The following is an 18,489-nucleotide window of genomic DNA, read 5'->3' on the forward strand; positions in this document are numbered from 1 at the left end:
AGCATATTCACATGGTGCCGAACATTAGCCACAGATCAGTAGTTGTAAAGGGGGAAATATACCTTTATAAAGAGAGCTCTGGCTGTTACAGACTCAACCAAGTGATCATGTTTTGCCAGATGATCATGTAATTTACCAGGTCTCACTAAATGGAACAGTCTGAGAATATGATGTGCTGCATCATGAGATGAGGTACATAGGTAGCATCACCTGAGAAGCATTTTTGCCCAAGCCTCTTAACCTAAATCTAGTCAGTGTTTACAGGAAGTATTAGGGATAGAGATGCAAGCTAAATGGCACTGTGAGGAAATAATCAGACAAAACTAGGATGTAACTGTCAACTGCAAGTCAACAAGTCAACTCTCCTGGTCTTTTTAAAAAGCTTGTGTTGTAAACAAACAAGCATAAACAGAACCAACCAAAATAAAACTTGGAGGCCATTCTAGAGTAAAAGAGACTAAAGAGACATAACATCCAAATTCGTTGCTTGAACCTTGTTTGGATTCTAGATTTTTTTTTTTTTTTTTGCGGTACGCGGGCCTCTCACCGTTGTGGCCTCTCCCGTTGTGGAGCACAGGCTCCGGACGCACAGGCTCGGCGGGCATGGCTCATGGGCCCAGCCGCTCCGCGGCATGTGGGATCTTCCCGCACCGGGGCACGAACCCGCGTCCCCTGCATCGGCAGGCGGACTCTCAACCACTGTGCCACCAGGGAAGACCTGGATTTTTTTTAAGACACTTTTTGGTGTATTTGGTGTATTAAAGGCACAAATGATAATGTGTGTGATAATGGTATTGTGGTTATGAAGTTAAATGTCTTCATTCTTAGATGCACAGTGAGGTATATAGGATTAGAGTATCTCAATGCCTGCTGAAATGGTTCGCAGGAAAATTAAAACAACCCTTATATATCTCTATCCATAGAGATAAATGAGGCAAATTTGACAATATATTAGCAATTCTTGAGTCTAAGTGGTGAGTAGTTGGTATTTATTCTACTGTTTTCAACTTTTCTGTATATTTGAATTTTTTCAAAATATAGTTGAAGAAACAGTGTTGCAATGAATGAGGTTTATATACGTATTCTTTTCAAATGCCATTTCATTGGGCTGCATAGTCCATTGTTTGGAGGGACCACAATTCTTTAATTGTTGCACATGTGTATATTTTGCTGCTATTTGACATTTTAATAGGATTTGTGTTTATTTTGTGACAGTTTTATACAGTTAAGGCTTGCAGTGGATGAGAAAAAGGAATTGAAATTTTTTCTTCTCTTTCCTCTGTCCTCTATTCTGGAACTTGAGTGGGGAAGAGAAAAAGAGAATGAGAAAGGTACCTCGAAGTGGTTCTGTGTACTTCCTTTTAGGTAGGAGATAGAATTGAAGCTGCTGCATAAGAACCATACCTTAAGTAATAGCCTTTTAAAATTGGTTACGTGTCCTTTAGTTTGGAGGCTGCCCAAGTGATAAAGAAGACTACTAGCAACTAGGGAAGCAGCTTGGCACAGAGCGGGGAGTGCAGATTTTTTTTTTTTTTTTTTTTGGCTGTGCTGTGTGCCATGCATGATTTTAATTCCCGGACCAGGGATTGACCCTGTGACCCCTGCATTGGAAGCACGGAGTCCTAACCACTGGACTGCCAGGGAAGTCCCTGGAGTGCAGATATTGTGATTTGTTTTGTTTTTGACAGGGTTTTAGACCTTTTGGTTAGTAAAAAAGTTTTTACTGCCTGATAAAAAGAATAACTCCTTTAGACAATGGTCTCTTCTTTAGATATAAGGCTGAGCTATGGAGGATATGGGAGGAATTTAAGGATGAAATATTCTTGGAAGAAAAGTTCTGGGAGAAGGGTCTTTTCTGAGAAGATGTCATTAAATATGAAAAGAACAGTACTTTCCTCTTTGAGCTAGAATCATATTTGCAGTGGGAACCTTCTCTGACTGCAGAATAGATGTTCTTTGACATTAATGTCTATACCTTAGATTTCCATGAAGGCAACTTACAAGGACCTGAATGGCCTCATTTTAGCTGCTTCAGCGTGTAGAGCTATTGCTCACTCCTTCTCTTCCCGGGCCTGGTGTGACAGTGGCTACTGAGGACCATGAAGGTTGTTCCAGAGAAGAATGCTGTCCGGATACTCTGGGGGCGAGAACGGGGCACTCGGACCTTTGGAGCTCAGCGACTTCTGCAGGAGCTGGTGGAAGATAAAACCCGGTGGATGAAATGGGAGGGCAAGGTGAGAAAAATGGGTGTTTTTCACATAGGAGTTGTAGGGGTGACAGTAGAATGGGGCCTTAGAATGGGTTAATGACATAGAGTTGGGGTACAATTTATTTTGTGTAGGAGAATTGATATATCTAACTTGGTTTTTTGTGGGAGGAGGTTTTAATAAATTTGGAAGCATAATGGGCTAGAAATATCATTTTTCTTTAGAGCTAGATATTTTTCCTGAAGGTAATTTAGATTTATCTCTCTCAATTTGTAGCTTGATCATTGTCTCCAGTTTTTAGATACTAGTCTGGAATGGTTTGGTGCTTTTGAGATAGAGTGAGCCATAGTTTATAAATAATGTATTTTAACTTTTGTTTGTTTATTTCTCAGAGAGTAGAACTGCCGGATAGTCCACGCTCTACCTTTTTATTGGCCTTCAGCCCAGACAGGTACCACCAAGTCCTTACCTAAACTTTACCTGAGACTTGTGACAGCATTGCTTTCTGTGTATTTGGCCTAGCTTGATCTTCCAAGTCAAATCCCTAAAGGCTCTTTTTTTTTTTTTTTTTTAATTTATTTTATTTATTTATTTTTGTCTGCGTTGGGTCTTCTTTGCTGCGCGGGGACTTTCTCTAGTTGTGGCGAGTGGGGGCTACTCTTGGTTACGGTGCGCAGGCTTCTCATTGCGGTGGCTTCTCTCATTGTGGAACACGGGCTCTAGGCGTGTGGACTTCAGTAGTTATGGCTCCCGGGCGCTCGAGCGCAGACTCAGTAGTTGTGGCACATGGGCTTAGTTACTCCGCGGCATGTGGGATCTTCCTGGACCAGGGCTTGAACCCGTGTCCCCTGCATTGGCAGGCAAATTCTTAACCACTGCGCCACCAGGGAAGCCCCCTAAAGGCTCTTTGAAGCACTGAATGAACAGAGCTTTGCCAGTGTTACCAGAAAGGGAAAGAAAGTAGATGAGCAGTGCTAACCATAAGAATAATGGGAATAAGCAAAGGAATCTATGAACGTCGAGGATCAGAACTTGGAAAGTTTCTCAATAAGAATCCTTTGCCTGTGTGATATAGGCCACCAATAGTGTGATAGTTTTCCCTGCTGGAAAGAATATTCTCTGAAGGGGTTATGTGTCTTCTGGGGACAGAATGGAGAAGCCGAAAGCTTTTAAAGATGAGAATGTTTCTGTTGTTTGTAATGCCCAAGTCGTAGTATTTATCATGTTGGGATGGGGAATAAGTATCAATTTTCATTTTTGTCCAAAGCTGATAAAGTTTGTTACCCTCCCACATGCTTCACATTTACTTCCTCCTCTTTGATTCCCTAGGACTCTCTTGGCCTCCACCCATGTAAACCATAATATCTATATCACGGAGGTGAAGACAGGCAAGTGTGTTCACTCTCTGATTGGACACCGCCGCACTCCATGGTGTGTCACTTTTCATCCCACCATCTCAGGCCTTATTGCTTCTGGCTGCCTAGATGGGGAGGTTAGGATTTGGGATTTACACGTAAGTGTTTCCTTTTCTTTGGTATTCTAAATGCAGAGACTTGTTTACCCTTGGTTTCTTAACTCTGGAGGAGAGACTAGCCAGGTTCTTAGGACTATATCTGAGTACTTACTCAGTAATCATTGCCTACTTACTGATAGGGAGTCTAGCCGACAGCCCTCCGTTCTAAGATGAACACCCTATTTAACTGTCTGCCCATTGTGACATAGTACAGGACACTCTAAGACGTCTTCAGGATGGATTTCTCTTGTTTTAGATCAAGGATTGTACTGTATTCCGATGAGGAGCATCAAAGCAACATGCTCCTTGTCCTGGTGACTGGCTAGTGGGTTGTTGTGCACCATGTCATGCACCAAGCTTGAGTTTTCACAGGCTACAGAAACAGGAGCTGTGCGGGTGCTCATTGCTTATGGATTGTAAATGACAAAACTGAGCTGACAGTAATGTTTTTCTGATAAAGTTGTGACACTGCCAGATCACTGGTTTTGTACGTCGTTTTCAGAGGACATACTTTTAAAGTAGGCCCTACAAGTAGTCGTTTTATGTTAAATGGACCCTTTTTTTTTTTTTTTTTTTGAAATTGACATCTCAGTCTGCTGGCAGCTTGTAACCTAAGAATGTCTGGGATTTGTTCATTCATAGGGTGGCAGTGAAAGCTGGTTCACAGATAGCAACAATGCCATTGCCTCCCTGGCTTTCCACCCTACGGCTCAGCTCCTGCTGATTGCTACTGCCAATGAGATCCACTTCTGGGATTGGAGTCGACGGGAGCCCTTTGCCGTGGTGAAGACAGCTAGTGAGATGGAACGGGTCCGGTGAGTGCTCTGCCCACCAGCAATGTCTGGCGTAGGATTAACATGGCAGAGAGCATTCACCCGTGCTTTCACCTCAGGAGACAGATTATTATCTCCGTATTATCCCTGCTCAGGGCAGGGTGTTATCCCTATGGCTCTTCCTACTTTTTAAGCATCTGGCTAATCAGCTAGGAAGCAGTGCATATTGTTCATTTCAGCTGTTCCATATTGGCCTCATCTTCTGATCTCTGTAGACTATGGCTGTTAGAATCTTTTTTAGGTTCAAAGCTATCTGGTTTGGTATAAAGCCTTTTTTTTTTTTTTAATAATCCTGAAAGGTATTCACGTGGTGGGTAGCTTGGTGGCTAAGTTGCTCATCCCTGGTTTTCTGGAAATGGAAAGTGGAGGTGTAGATATGTATCCAATCTGCTAGTAGATATTTACATATTTAGCCTTCAAAATCAGCGCACATATTGCCTGAATTATAGTTGATGCATTGTTTTCCTTTGGTCCTCTTGGTATCGCAGTTGGATATTAGCTAATTTTCTAGCCTCAGCTGTGTCACTTGATGCTGAGACTGTTCCTTGTCACCAGCACTCATGCTTCTTGCCAGTGTAGCTGCTGTGTGAGGGGAGACCTGAACCTGTGGCAGAGTATGGGAGCATTCTCTGCTTTACTATTATGATGGGCTCTTAGACATGAGCAGCTGTGTGCTTAATGTAGCTAGCTGCTTCCTGGGATGGAAGCCCAGGTGTTTTTTGAAATTATTTTTGCGATACGTATTCCCTTATTCTGGCAAGTGTGAGGACGTGAGAAGAAGTATTGAGCTTTATTACTTTAATCTGTTTGAAAGTTTTGGAAGTCTGTAGCATTAAGTGGATACCTCGGTGATCCCACAATTGTCAGTAATGATTTCCAGACGTTTTCTCACAGGTTTCCTCTTCTTGGTTAACATAATTTCTCTCTCTGTGTCTCTGTCCCTTTCTTCTGTGCTTTCAGTCTGGTGAGATTTGATCCGCTTGGACACTACTTACTCACAGCAATTGTTAACCCCTCTAATCAGCAGGTAAGTTAGTCAGCAGTTTCAACTCTGTGTAAACTGTGGGTTATTTTCTCAACTAGTGCTCTAATTCTGATTATATTGGACTTCAATTTTCAATGTCCAAGTGTTTCTTTCCAGTCAAGATTCAAAACTAGCTTCAGACTGTATTCAAAGTTACAGCCATATTGTGACTGGGGAGTCCATTCTGAAACCCCTGAGTGATCGTCCCAGTAGAAGTAACCAGGCCGTGTTGGATAACTTGTCATTCATGTGCCTCTGGCTGGTTGACATTTTGCTTCCCCTTACTGCCTCCATGTCATGGAAATGCCTTTTGTAACAGAGTTGGTTTGCCAGCTGTACTCGTTCAGAAGTGTTGCTAATTGGAAGTGAATAATTTAAAACCATATGATGATTCTGAATCTGGAACCAGTTAGTTCTCAGTACTTCAAGGATGGAGCTGTTGCCTCTCTAGAAAGGTTTTCCTTGGATGATTATCAGTAGTTTTTCTTGATTTACCAGCAAGTTCTACCTAACTACCTGGCTCTGCCCCCGCCCCACCTTGGTCCACGTTGCAGGGTGATGACGAACCAGAGATCCCCATAGACGGAACAGAATTATCGCATTACCGTCAGCGTGCCCTCCTGCAGTCACAGCCAGTGCGCCGGACGCCTCTCCTCCACAATTTCCTGCACATGCTGTCCTCCCGCTCCTCTGGCATCCAGGTGGGAGAGCAAAGCACAGTGCAAGATTCTGCCACCCCCTCACCCCCACCGCCTCCCCCTCAGCCCTCCACGGAGCGTCCCAGGACTTCCGCTTACATCCGGCTCCGACAGCGGGTCAGTTACCCCACAGCCGAGTGCTGCCAGCACCTTGGGATCCTGTGCCTTTGCAGCCGCTGCTCTGGCACTCGAGTTCCTTCCCTCTTGCCACACCAGGACAGTGTACCCCCTGCTCCTGCCAGGGCTACTACCCCTTCCTTTTCTTTTGTACAGACCGAGCCCTTCCATCCCCCGGAGCAGGCCTCATCAGCGCAGCAGGACCAGGGCCTCCTGAACCGGCCGTCTGCCTTCAGTACAGTCCAGAGCAGCACTGCCGGCAACACGCTCCGCAACCTCAGTCTGGGTCCCACCCGTCGCTCTTTGGGAGGCCCTCTGTCTAGCCACCCTTCTAGGTATCACCGAGAAATCGCTCCCGGGCTGACAGGATCTGAGTGGACCCGGACAGTGCTCAGTCTGAACTCCCGCTCTGAGGCGGAATCCATGCCCCCGCCCAGGACCAGTGCCTCTTCGGTGAGTTTGCTGTCTGTGCTGAGACAGCAGGAAGGTGGCTCTCAAGCATCTGTGTACACTTCAGCCACAGAAGGGAGGGGTTTTCCAGCTTCAGGGTTGGCAGCTGAGTCAGATGGAGGGAATGGCTCTAGCCAAAACAACTCGGGCAGCATTCGCCATGAGCTTCAATGTGACCTGAGACGCTTCTTTTTGGAGTATGACCGGCTTCAGGAGCTGGACCAGAGCCTGAGTGGGGAAGCGCCCCAGGCCCAACAGGCCCAGGAAATGCTCAACAATAACATTGAATCTGAGAGGCCAGGCCCCTCCCACCAGCCCACCCCGCACAGCAGCGAGAACAACTCCAACCTGTCCCGTGGCCACCTGAACCGCTGCCGCGCTTGCCACAATCTCCTGACCTTCAACAACGATACCCTGCGCTGGGAAAGAAGTGCACCTAACTACTCCTCTGGTGAAGCCAGCTCTTCCTGGCAGGTCCCCAGTACCTTTGAGGGCATGCCCTCGAGTGGCAGCCAGTTGCCACCTCTCGAGCGGACTGAGGGCCAAATGCCGAGCTCCAGCAGGCTGGAGTTGAGCAGCTCTGCTAGCCCACAGGAGGAGAGGACTGTGGGGGTGGCCTTCAACCAGGAGACAGGCCACTGGGAACGAATTTACACCCAGTCCAGCAGATCTGGAACTGTGTCGCAGGAGGCCTTACATCAGGATATGGCTGAGGAAAGCTCCGAGGAAGATTCACTCAGGAGGTGAGCAGATGCTTTCCTGTCTTCTCCTGTATCCCTTACTTTCCTCCTGATATCTCTTCCTTCAGTCCTGTGGGTGTTGTGGCTGGATCTGGAGTGTCTGGGATCCATGCATCATGCATGTGGTTCTGATTTCCCTAGCTTCCATTGCATCTTCTTGGAAAATCTTGCTGTGGTGGCGGAAAGAGGATAAGGCCTGGCAGTATGAGTCAGGTGACTCGGCTTGCTCCTTTTCTGGCTAAGCTCATGTGACGTTTAGCCTTGGAGGAGAGTTGTAGATGAGGTTAGAGAGGCATGAGGAGGTAAAACCGTCGACATCCTCTGCTCTGCTTTTTGGCCTTCTCCAAGGATTGTATGTGCAGGACTGGTTATTGTGAAACAACAAAATGTCCCAGAGAGACTAGGAAAAAGTAGTAAAAGAGAACCCTGCTTAGGACATATTAGTGTATTGGCTCTTTGATTGTGTTGCTTTGGACAAATTCTGAAACCATATCTTTTGGAACATTGCAACTTGACAAAAGGAAAAGAAAATAGTACATATATATGTCAAGAAAAAGTTTTTTGTTTTTTTAGAGATATATATTTTTTGGACAGCAAGTTAGTTGCTTAGTTAAGATTCTTTGAGTAGATCTTCCAGATGGACATTCACCTCGAGGTGGAGAAGAAGAAATTCATAGAAGGAAGGCCTCTCCATACTTGGATTGGCATCCCAGGCAACTCTTTCATGGAAGAAACAGAGTGGGTGTAGTTGATCGCCCACCACATGTTCCGTGTATGGCTGTGTGCGCATCTATCTTGATTTATTAGGGACTTCTTTCTGTAATTCTGTAAAGGTCAAATCTAGCATAATCACCAACTCCCAGAATATGCCTGTTGGATCCAAACAGCATATTGCTGTGCATTACATCCTCTGTTGAAGCATCTGAAGTTTCTCTGACATAAGCTTCTAGCAAGGGTGGGAATATGGATTGTGCACATAATGTACTTGTTATTTTGGGAGAATGCTTTAGAGAGTTACCCAGTTAATAAGTATTTGTTGAATTATATATTTTTTCTAGCACTGTGCTAGGCACTGTCAGGAGTACAAAAGCAGTATAATACCTGGTCTTTGCCCACTGGCAGTATACAGTGTTGTTGTAGAGGCAAGACTTATTTACATGTAATTACATAAAAAATGTAAATGAGCCGAATGCTTCATTGTATGGTACTGAGATTAAATGTAGTCTAATTTCAGAGAAAGGGAAGGATCATCAAAGAAGGCTTTACAAGAATAAGTCTTGAAAGATGGGTAGGATTTGGAAAGGGAAAGACCTTTTAATTTTGAGGATATAGCACATGATAAGGGAGGAAAGGGCATGATGAATTCAGGATAAGAAGAAGTTACTTAAGGGCAGTTAGTAACGTGAACACAGGGAAACTTGGTCAGATATGAAAGAGAGATGAGGTAGCTGAGATTGTTACTCTGCCCCTTTGATTGAGGCCAGTTCTGGATTAACATCTAAATTGCCAGCTTTGGAATACTTTGCCTTGCATAATGACCCATATCAGGAGCCTGAGACTCTGTTCTTCCTTTTTGTCAAGAGAGGTTCTCGAGACAGTAGCAAGCATAGTGCCTGACATATAGTAGGCATTCAAAAAGTTTATTAAAGTTAGCCATAAAGGACTGTCTACAGTTATTGCTCTAAAAGCCTACCAGTGCCTGTTTCACTAGCATCAGTGGGTTTGTGGTCAGCCTCTGTCCGTTCTGTTCTAGCAGGACATCTTCATGTGTTGCTGTTCTGAGAAATACCTGAGTTGTTTATTTTTTTTTTTTGCGGTACGCGGGCCTCTCACTGTTGTGGCCTCTCCCGTTGCAGAGCACAGGCTCTGGACGCGCAGGCTCAGCGGCCATGGCTCACGGGCCCAGCAGCCCCGCGGCATGTGGGATCCTCCCGGACCAGAGCACGAACCCGTGTCCCCTGCATCGGCAGGCGGACTCTCAACCACTGCGCCACCAGGGAAGCCCTACCTGATTTGTTTAAAACAAACTCTGTTGTTTGATAATAATTAGAGATACCAGTTACTGAGAGCCTACTACTGTGTTCTAGCTTTGCATTAATTATTTCTAATTTCCACAGTAACTCTGTGCGATGCAGGTATGAAATTTCCCATCTTCCAGTTGAGGAAAGAGTGGCTCAGAGAAGTCAAGTTTCTTGTTAAAGGTCACACAGTAGGTTGCTGAGTGGGGATTTGAACTCCAGTGTGCATGACTAAAGATTTTTTTAGGCTGCCCTCCATGGTGTGTGTTTTTTTAATTAATTAATTAATTAATTTATGGCTGCGTTGGGTCTTTGTTGCTGCATGTGGGCTTTCTCTAGTTGAGGCGAGCGGGGGCTACTCTTCATTGCGGTGCGCGGGCTTCTCATTTTGGTGGCTTCTCTTGTTGCAGAGCACGGACTAGGTGCGTGGGCTTCAGTAATTGTGGCATGCGGGCTCAGTAGTTGTGGCTCACGGGCTTAGTTGCTCTGTGGCATGTGGGATCTTCCTGGACAGGGCTTGAACCTGTGTCCCCTGCATTGGCAGGTGGATTCTTTATTTCTTAAAGTGATAATCTCATTTTTAGGTGAACCATTTTTATGTTTTTCTTTTCTTTTAACTTTTTGTTATGGAAATCTTCAAACATATAAAAATTAAAAGAAAAGTAGTATAAATGAACTCCCATATACCTATCACCTGGCTTCAGAAATTTTCAACACTCGTCTGTATCCCTTATCCACTCCCAGCCACCCAGACATCATATAATTTTGTCTGAATATACTCCAGTATGTTTCTCTAGAGCAATTCTGTCTAATAAAATGTTCTGTATCTGTGCCATATAGTATAGTAGCTACCAGCCGCATGTGGCTATTGAGCATTTGAAATGTGGCTAGTGTGATCTGAGAAACTACATTTAAATTTTAACTAATTTAAATGTAGATAGCCACGTGTGACTAATATATTAATAGTCACTTCTTAATAAAGTGGGCCATTTAAAACCAGAAGCTATTAAGGATGTATCAGAATTTTTTTAGGCAAAAAGTAGTATGTGTTTGTGGTTTAAATAAAAAAGTTCAAGCATTTAGAAATGTTATGTTGTAGAAAATGAAGTCCCTTGTCATCTTGCTGTAAACAATTTTATATGTATATATATATATATATATATACACAGACACACACACACACGCTTTTTAAATTTTCAAATATACAAATGCGCAGTTCTCATTGTAAAATAGTATATTAATCCAGTGGTTACATTATTTATGGAGTTGCTTTTCAAATGAGCTTGAATGAGGTATACCACGAGGGTTTACAGCCTATCAAAAATGAGGTATCTTGTAAAATATTCTAAGTGCACACCCATTAAAGAAGGGCCACCACTTCCTCATAAACTGAGGGGCTGCATTCTGGTATAAATCACTAATATATACTTGTGTTAATCAGCATCTTCTACCACCTTCTGAAGGTCCAGTGTTCTCTGGCTGATGAGCGGCCTTGCTTGGATTTCCCCAGCAGGTGTCACTGTTGGGCTAGGCTGGCAGGGAAGAGGTGTCCTTACTGTGTGTGTGCACGTCTACTTGAAGGGAGGGGGTTTATTCTTCAGCCATGTAGTAGGAGATGGACTAAGGAGGCATGTTTTGATCCTTGGTGTTGCTGATATAATCTATAGTGTTTTCAGATAGTGAGAATATGAAGCAAAAGTGTGTATTTCAGTGTAGCTCTATGTTGCTGAACAGTGATGCACGGTTTATCTCCTTTTGCCTCTGGGCAGTGGAAGGTGACTGTCTCTATATAGTCTGACTCCAAGTTACAGTTTATAACTTGGATGGCAGACCCTTCGCTTCACCATGAGAAGCTTCTTTTGGGGTCTGATAGCCCAGGACTTAGCAGGAGAAGATGAAGGTGTTGGGGCTTCTTGCAACAGGGTCCCTGTGGCCGTGAAAGGCTTGTATTAGGGAAAAAAAGAAAATTATTTAAATGGCATCTTGAAACTGGAGAAAACCTAGAGTTTGTTTAGTCCAGTGTCTGTATGTCTGCCTGTCTCTGTCTCTTTCTAATTGATGAGAAAACTTAGATGCAGAGAGGGGAAGTGACCTCCCACTGCTGTGGCCTCTCCCGTTGCGGAGCACAGGCTCTGGACGCGCAGGCTCAGCGGCTATGGCTCACGGGCCCAGCCGCTCCGCGGCATGTGGGATACTCCCGGACCGGGGCACGAACCCGTGTCCCCTGCATCGGCAGGCGGACTCTCAACCACTGCGCCCCCAGGGAAGCCCGGAAGTGACTTTAAAGAGGTGCCTGTAGCAAAGATGGGAGTCAAACTTCTGGGTCCTAAAGAGGGTGCTCTTTCGTCCTCTTCATTTGAAATTAGTGCTTTCACACATCAGTTTTCTCTGTCAAAACTTCTAGGGGCTTCCCTGGTGGCGCAGTGGTTGAGAGTCCGCCTGCCGATGCAGGGGACACGGGTTCGTGCTCCGGTACCTTAAAGGAGCGTGGCTCTTGTTATAACCCTGGGAATTGGGCTGGTGAAATAATTACTCTGATTGATCGATTCATTCATTCATAGGTTGACAAATATTTACTAAGTACCTACTGTGTACCATATACTATTTAAGTACCAGCAAGAAGTCTCTTATTCTAATGAGAGAAAGAAAATAAACACATAAATAAAATATCTAGTATGCCAGATGATGTTAAATTCTATGAAGAAAAATATTTGAAAATGTAGGTGTTTCTGGGGTGGAAGTTTGTAGTGTTAAATAGGGTCATCAGAGGAAGTCTGATAAGGTGACATTGGAGCAGACACCTCTTCCTTCCTTCAAGCAAGTAAGGGAATAAACTCTGTATACATTGGGGGCAAGGGCATTCTAGGCAGAGAAGGGCAAATGCAAAATCCCTGAAACGCTTGGCTGGAGCACAGTGAAGGATGGAGTGATAGAAGATGAAGTTAGAGAGGTAATGGGGACCAGATTATGCAGGCCTTCTAAGATATTTAAGGGATTTTACATCTTACTCTGAGTGATTTGGGAAGCCTTGGGAAGTGGAGTAGCATGATCTTTTATTTTAAAAGGATCATGTGGCTGCTGATTGACAATAGACTGAAGAGGCTCTGCTAAATAGGGTAAATTAAAGTTAGGCCAGCATCACACACTTTTAGATTAATTTGTGTCTTGATTCTGTGGTGAAAACCAGAAGGCGGGAGTCAGTGATTGTGTCAGAATTAGAAGGGCCTTAAATGTTTGGATGAAGACTTGCCAAATAAATAAAGAAATAAAGCCTCTTGGCAGGCATATTATCTGCAACAAAGCCACCCCCATCCCCCAGGCATGACAGCATGTTATTGAAACTGTGAGGAAGGGAGAGCCTGAAAAATTTGTAGTCAGCAAGGTATCATAAATGGAATTTTGAGATGCCTGTTTTGTTTGCTTACAAAACAAATACAAAGTCATTTGTAAAAATTCAAACATAGAAATGTGTGATTTATCTATCTATAGTGAATGTCCTCTGCAGTGCTAACCACTGTTAGCAATTTGTGTGTTAACTTAAGAATTTTTTCTCTGCAAATGAAAGCACTTTTTTTAATTTATAAAAATGGGATCATACTAAATCTACTCTTCCACCGTTTACATATTTCACTTAATATGTCATGGACATTTTTCCATGTTGATGTGTAGAGATCTGCTACATTCTTTTTAACAATGGCATTGTATTCCACAATTGGATGCACCATGATTAAACAAGTCCTCTGTTGACAGAATCTGTATTGTTTCTGGTTTTTGCGTGCAGAAACAATGCTGTAGCATCTTTGTGTACTTGTGCAGGTGTCTCTAGAGGAGGATGAATTTTCAGAACTACAATTGCTGGGGCTGAAGAGTGTGAACATTGTTAATGGTAAAAATTAATTGTATTCATTATTACTAATTTAAAATGTATAAAATGATATTTTCTATTTTAGTGAGCATAATTTTATAGATATTCATAATTTCATAGATTAGGACTCCTAGTCCTGTGTTTTTTCCCCTCCCATAAGGTCTTACGTTTCTTAGTTGTAAATCCTACCACCGGGCTTTTCAGGAATCTGATCCTCAAGGTTGAGAAGGACTTCTAACATATGCCACCTGGAGGTGTTCATGTACTTTTCTTCTCCAGTAGCCTTGTATGAGGGAGACTTGGTTCCATCTTTGACACTCACTTACTGGCTTTGGGCCACCTAGTCTTCCTGGCCTTGTTAAATGATTGAGAGAGTCCAGATATTTCTTGCCCCATCATAAGGCAGTAACATTTAGATATTTAAGTTATTTGTTTTCGGGGATAGTTAGAAAACCCACTTCTCTCTTTGGCAATATGAGGGTGAGGGTAGAAGAGAGGGTACCTGGTAATCTTTTTCCCCTTCTCTGCTCATCCGCCCAACTAAGTCACTCTGTATTTGAGCCTCTGAATTCTGAGTGTGATCTCTGGTTGTATCCTCTGTTTCAGTGACTAGGACTTTTTCTGTGAAGGGCAAATTTGTAAACATTTTAGGCTTTGTGTAGGCCATATGGTCTCTGTTGCAAATACTGAACTTTGCCATTGTAGCATGAAAGTAGCCATAGACAATAGGTAAGTGAATAAGTATGGCTGTGTGCCAATAAACTTTACTTACGGACACAAATGTGATTTTTATATAATTTTCACGTGTCGTGAAATATTCTTCTTTTGATGTTTTTCAGCTATTTAAAAATACAAAAACCATTCTTAGCACATGGGCTATACAAAAACAGGCAGTAGGCCAGATTTGGCCTACAGACCATGGTTTGCCAATCCCTGCTTTATGTGAATATGACTTGGAATGGAAGAGAGTTGGGTGCTATAGTAATAAAAGGCATTATGATAAGGAGGGCCCTGGAAGAGGTAGGGATGGGACCCCTGCACTTGTCTCTCTCTGTACTTTGGACTAGATGTCCTGAGTATTGGCTCTTGTAAGATTCTTTGACGGTTAAGAGCAGGCTTAAGTGCCTGAAGAGTTTCTTGTTTCCTCTGCTTTCTGCCCTGAAGCAAGGTTTTCTAACCTTGCTATATATCTGTCTTGGGAATTGTTTGCAAGTGAGGAGGCTTGCCCTGGTGTTAGGGAGGGTGTGAGCCTCCAGGTCCTCCAGGCTGTATGCTTGACAGGCAGCCCTTCGCCCACTGCAGGTCAAATTAACACCTGTTGGGCAGATCTAAATTATCCCCCATCATCCCTCTGTCTGGGGCTGAATGGTGTAGAGCAGGCTGTGTGCTTTGTATACACACTGAGAACTTGAAAATATGTAATCGCTTCTGTCAGCTCAGAGTGTTGGAGTGCCACGGAGACTTCAGTGGGATCTATGTGTACTGCAAATATATTTGGAGCAATTTCCCGTGTACTCATTTTCCCCCCTTCAGATCCCCTTCTCTACTGTAATCTGTTCAGAGTAGTGCTCTAAAGAATGTGTTGGAGGTTTTGCTAAGACATTAACACCAGGTGTACGGGGTTTTGTTTGCATAATATATTTTGCTTATTGTAATCGGTCCCAGCCCATTAGAGCTGTGCAGGTAGCTTCTCCTCCTCCTCTAGGATTTCTTATATATTTATGGGGAGGAGGAGGATCCAGTACATCATCTGCTCCTTCTTGGAAGCACTCCTGATAATGTGTTCACATGAGCAAATTTGGCTTTAGCAGGTGGGCCTGTTATATTAGCCCAGAGATTGCAAAATAACCTTCAGGTACATTTGTTTGGCCCTCACGATGTCACTAAAAATTTCAGTTTTTTCTACATAAATCCAGATTTCTGGATTCTCTTGAAAAAAATATTAGATCTGGCTTACATTCCCACATAATAACAATCAGCAGGAGTTGAGTAGCTGTTGCCCCTTTAGTCAAGGTGTGGACTTTCTTTGTGCCTTAGTCTGCACTGGGCTGACTTCATCCATTTACATTTCCTGCTTAATTCCAATTTTGTGTTGGTTACCACTGCATTCATTAGCTCAAGGTCTTCTTAAGTTCCCTACCCCTTGTCTCCACCAGGGGGAGGCACTGGACATGGCAGTGCTCTCTCCTCTACCCCACCCATCCTGCCTAATTCACGCATAAAGGGCTCCCCTGCTGGCAGTAGGCTGACATGCTCACAGCCCCCTCACCTGAAAAGCTGCCTGACTTTTTAATAGCAACATTTAATAAACTCCTCCTTTGTTTCCAAAGAGGGAAGGTGGGGGTGCCAAGCTTATTTGCTGGCTGGGGCACCATTTAGTGAGCAGACCTCTGTCATGTCAGGTTATGCAGTATGAAAGTAACCTTAACCTTCCTTTCATGATGAACTATGTGAAATCTTGGACAAGAATGTCTGCATCTCTCCCTGTGAGCAGAGTGCCTTGGACAGAGGGATGGGTTTCCGTGAGAAGGCCAAGTGATTTGGATGTCACCCGCCAGAAAATTAAAATCAAGTTAGAGCAAGAGTAGAAACTTGTAATAGTAAAGGAATCAAAGGCTGGGCTGAAAGTATGACCTTGTCATAGAAGGAGAATTGCAGCTTGTTAACATTGTGCTCTTTTCCTTTGCTGCATCAGAGAGTATGAGTTTGAATCTTTTTGCCTCTTTTCCTTTTTTCCTCCCCTACACATGTTCATATACGTTTCTCAATTTTCCTCTATCTCCCTGTTGTCTCCTTGGATCACTTCACCTCAGCAAGGTGGCTTTTATCTTTTGCTTTCTTTGTTCTGGTGGCAAATGTAACCTATTTTGGGGGTCTTTTTTCTTACTGTGATAAAAAACCATAAATTTACCCTCTTAAATTTTAAATGTACAGTGTTGTTAAGTCTATGCACATAGTTGTATAGCAGATCTCTAGAACTTTTTCTCCCTGCAAGAGTGAAATGCTCATTGAACAATTCTCATTTCCCCATCCTGCCATCCCCTGGCAACCATGATTCAGTTTTCTTTTTCTGTGAGTTTGATTGCTTTAGATCCTCATATAAGTGGAATCCTGCAGTATTTGTCTTTTGGTGATTGGCTTATTTCACTAAGCGTAATGTCCTCAAGGTTCATCCATGCTGTAGCATATGACAGGATTTTCTCCTTTTTAAATGCTGAATAATATTCAGTTGTGTGTATATACCACATTTTTTTTATCCATTCATCTGTGGATGGACCTTTAGGTTGCTTCCACATCCTGGCTACGTGAATAATTCTGTAATGAACATGGGTGTTCAAATATCTCTTTAAGATTCTGTTTTCAATTCCCTTGGATATATACTAAGAAGTAGTATGGCTGGGTCATACAGTAGTTATATTTTTAATTTTTTGAGGAACTTTTATGCTGCTTGTCATAGCAGCTGCACCATTTTACAGTTCTACCAACAGTGCACAAGGGGTCCAATTTCTCCACATCCTTGCCAACATTGTTATTTTCTGTTTGGGTTTTTTTTGTTTTTGGAGATTGGCATCTTAGCATGCATGAGATAATATGTCATTGTGGTTTATTTGCATTTCCCTGATGATAAGTGATGTTGAGCATCTTTTCATATGTTTGTTGGCCATTTGTATATATTCTTTGGATAACTGTCTATTCAAGTCCTTTGCCCATGTTTTAATTGGGTTTTTGGTTGTTATTATTAAATTGTAGGAGTTCTTTATATATTCTGGCTATTAACCCCTTATCTGATAAATAACTTACAAACATTTTGTCCTATTCTGTAGATTGCCTTTTTATTCTGTTGGTTCCTTTGCTTAAGTTTTAAAAGTTTGATGCAGTCCCAGTTGTCTATTTTTGTTTTTGTTACCCGTGGGATTTTTTTGTGTGTAGTATCTAAGAAATCATTACCTATTCCAATGTTATAAAACTTTTCCCCTATATTTTCTTCTGTGAGTTTTATAGTTTCAGGTCATATGTTTAGATTTTTAATCCATTTTGAGTTAATTTTTATCTGTGGCATAAGATAATGGACAATCTTCATTATTTTGCATGTGGATAGCCAGTTTTCCCAGTACTATTTGTTGGGAAGACTGTCCTGCCCTCATTGTGTAGTCTTGGCACCCTTGTCAAATATCATTTGCCCATACATACAAGGGTTTATGTCTGGGCTCTCTATTCTGTTCCATTGGTCTATATGTTTGTCCTTATGCCAGTACCATACTGTTTTAATTGCTATAGCTTTGTAATATGTTTTGAAACCAGGACAGGTTAGGCCTCCAGCTTGGTTCCTCTTTCACAAGATTGTTTGGCTATCCAGAGCTCTTTTTGAGATTCTGTATGAATTTTGGGATTTTTTTTTTTCTCTTTCTGCAAAAAAAAAGGAAAAAAATGCCATTGGGATTTTGATGGGGATTGCATTGAATCTGTAGATTGCTTTGGGTATTATGGACATTTTAACAATGTTAAGTCTTCCAATCCATGAACATGGGATGTCTTTCTTTTTATTTGTGTCGTTAATTTTTTTCAGCAGTGTTTTATAGTTTTCAGTGTACAAACCTTCCACCTCTTTGGTTAAATTTATTCCTAAGTATTTTATTCTTTTTGACACTGTTGTAAGTAGGATTGTTTTCTTAATTTTCTTTTTAGCAGATGTAACCCTTTTAAAACTAAGACAAGAAAGAACTCTTCTTTTTTTTTTTTTTTAACTTTAGTGTTTTCCCAGAAGTCTAGCACTCTTTCTTTTCTGCATGCTTTTCTGATTCCTTTTTATGCTTGTCTCTTTTGAGTTCTCAAAATTGAGGCAGAAGCTGGGCTGGTCATTTTTTGTTAGCTCCTTGAAGGCAAAGGACCATTGCAGTAATGGTCATCCTAACAGAGTTACTGAATTTTTTTTTAAAAATTTAAATTTAATTTAATTTAAAAAATTTATTTATTTTATTTATTTTTGGCTGTGTTGGGTCTTTGCTGCTGCGCGCGGGCTTTCT

At 42.6% G+C, this 18,489-nt stretch overlaps 1 protein-coding gene across 17 annotated transcripts in view; it reads left to right on the forward strand.

The window, feature by feature from the left end:
* Window positions 1-18,489, forward strand: part of AMBRA1 (autophagy and beclin 1 regulator 1) — a 173,906-nt gene that overhangs the window by 27,681 nt on the left and 127,736 nt on the right. For 10 of the 17 annotated variants that reach the window (XM_024749565.1, XM_024749566.1, XM_024749561.1 and 7 more), the window contains 6 exons: window positions 1,981-2,234; window positions 2,600-2,658; window positions 3,537-3,720; window positions 4,363-4,535; window positions 5,514-5,580; window positions 6,132-7,585. In XM_024749565.1, the coding sequence (XP_024605333.1) occupies window positions 2,100-2,234; window positions 2,600-2,658; window positions 3,537-3,720; window positions 4,363-4,535; window positions 5,514-5,580; window positions 6,132-7,585 (2,072 nt within the window). In that variant the 5' untranslated portion in view covers window positions 1,981-2,099. Of the gene's footprint in view, window positions 1-1,980; window positions 2,235-2,599; window positions 2,659-3,536; window positions 3,721-4,362; window positions 4,536-5,513; window positions 5,581-6,131; window positions 7,586-18,489 lie in introns of those variants that run through there. The other 7 variants (XM_024749572.1, XM_024749559.1, XM_024749575.1 and 4 more) reach the window with 4 other exon arrangements.

The sequence above is a fragment of the Neophocaena asiaeorientalis genome, unplaced genomic scaffold (genome assembly GCF_003031525.2).
Source record: "Neophocaena asiaeorientalis asiaeorientalis breed wild unplaced genomic scaffold, Neophocaena_asiaeorientalis_V1.1 scaffold43, whole genome shotgun sequence".
NCBI lineage: Eukaryota > Metazoa > Chordata > Mammalia > Artiodactyla > Phocoenidae > Neophocaena > Neophocaena asiaeorientalis.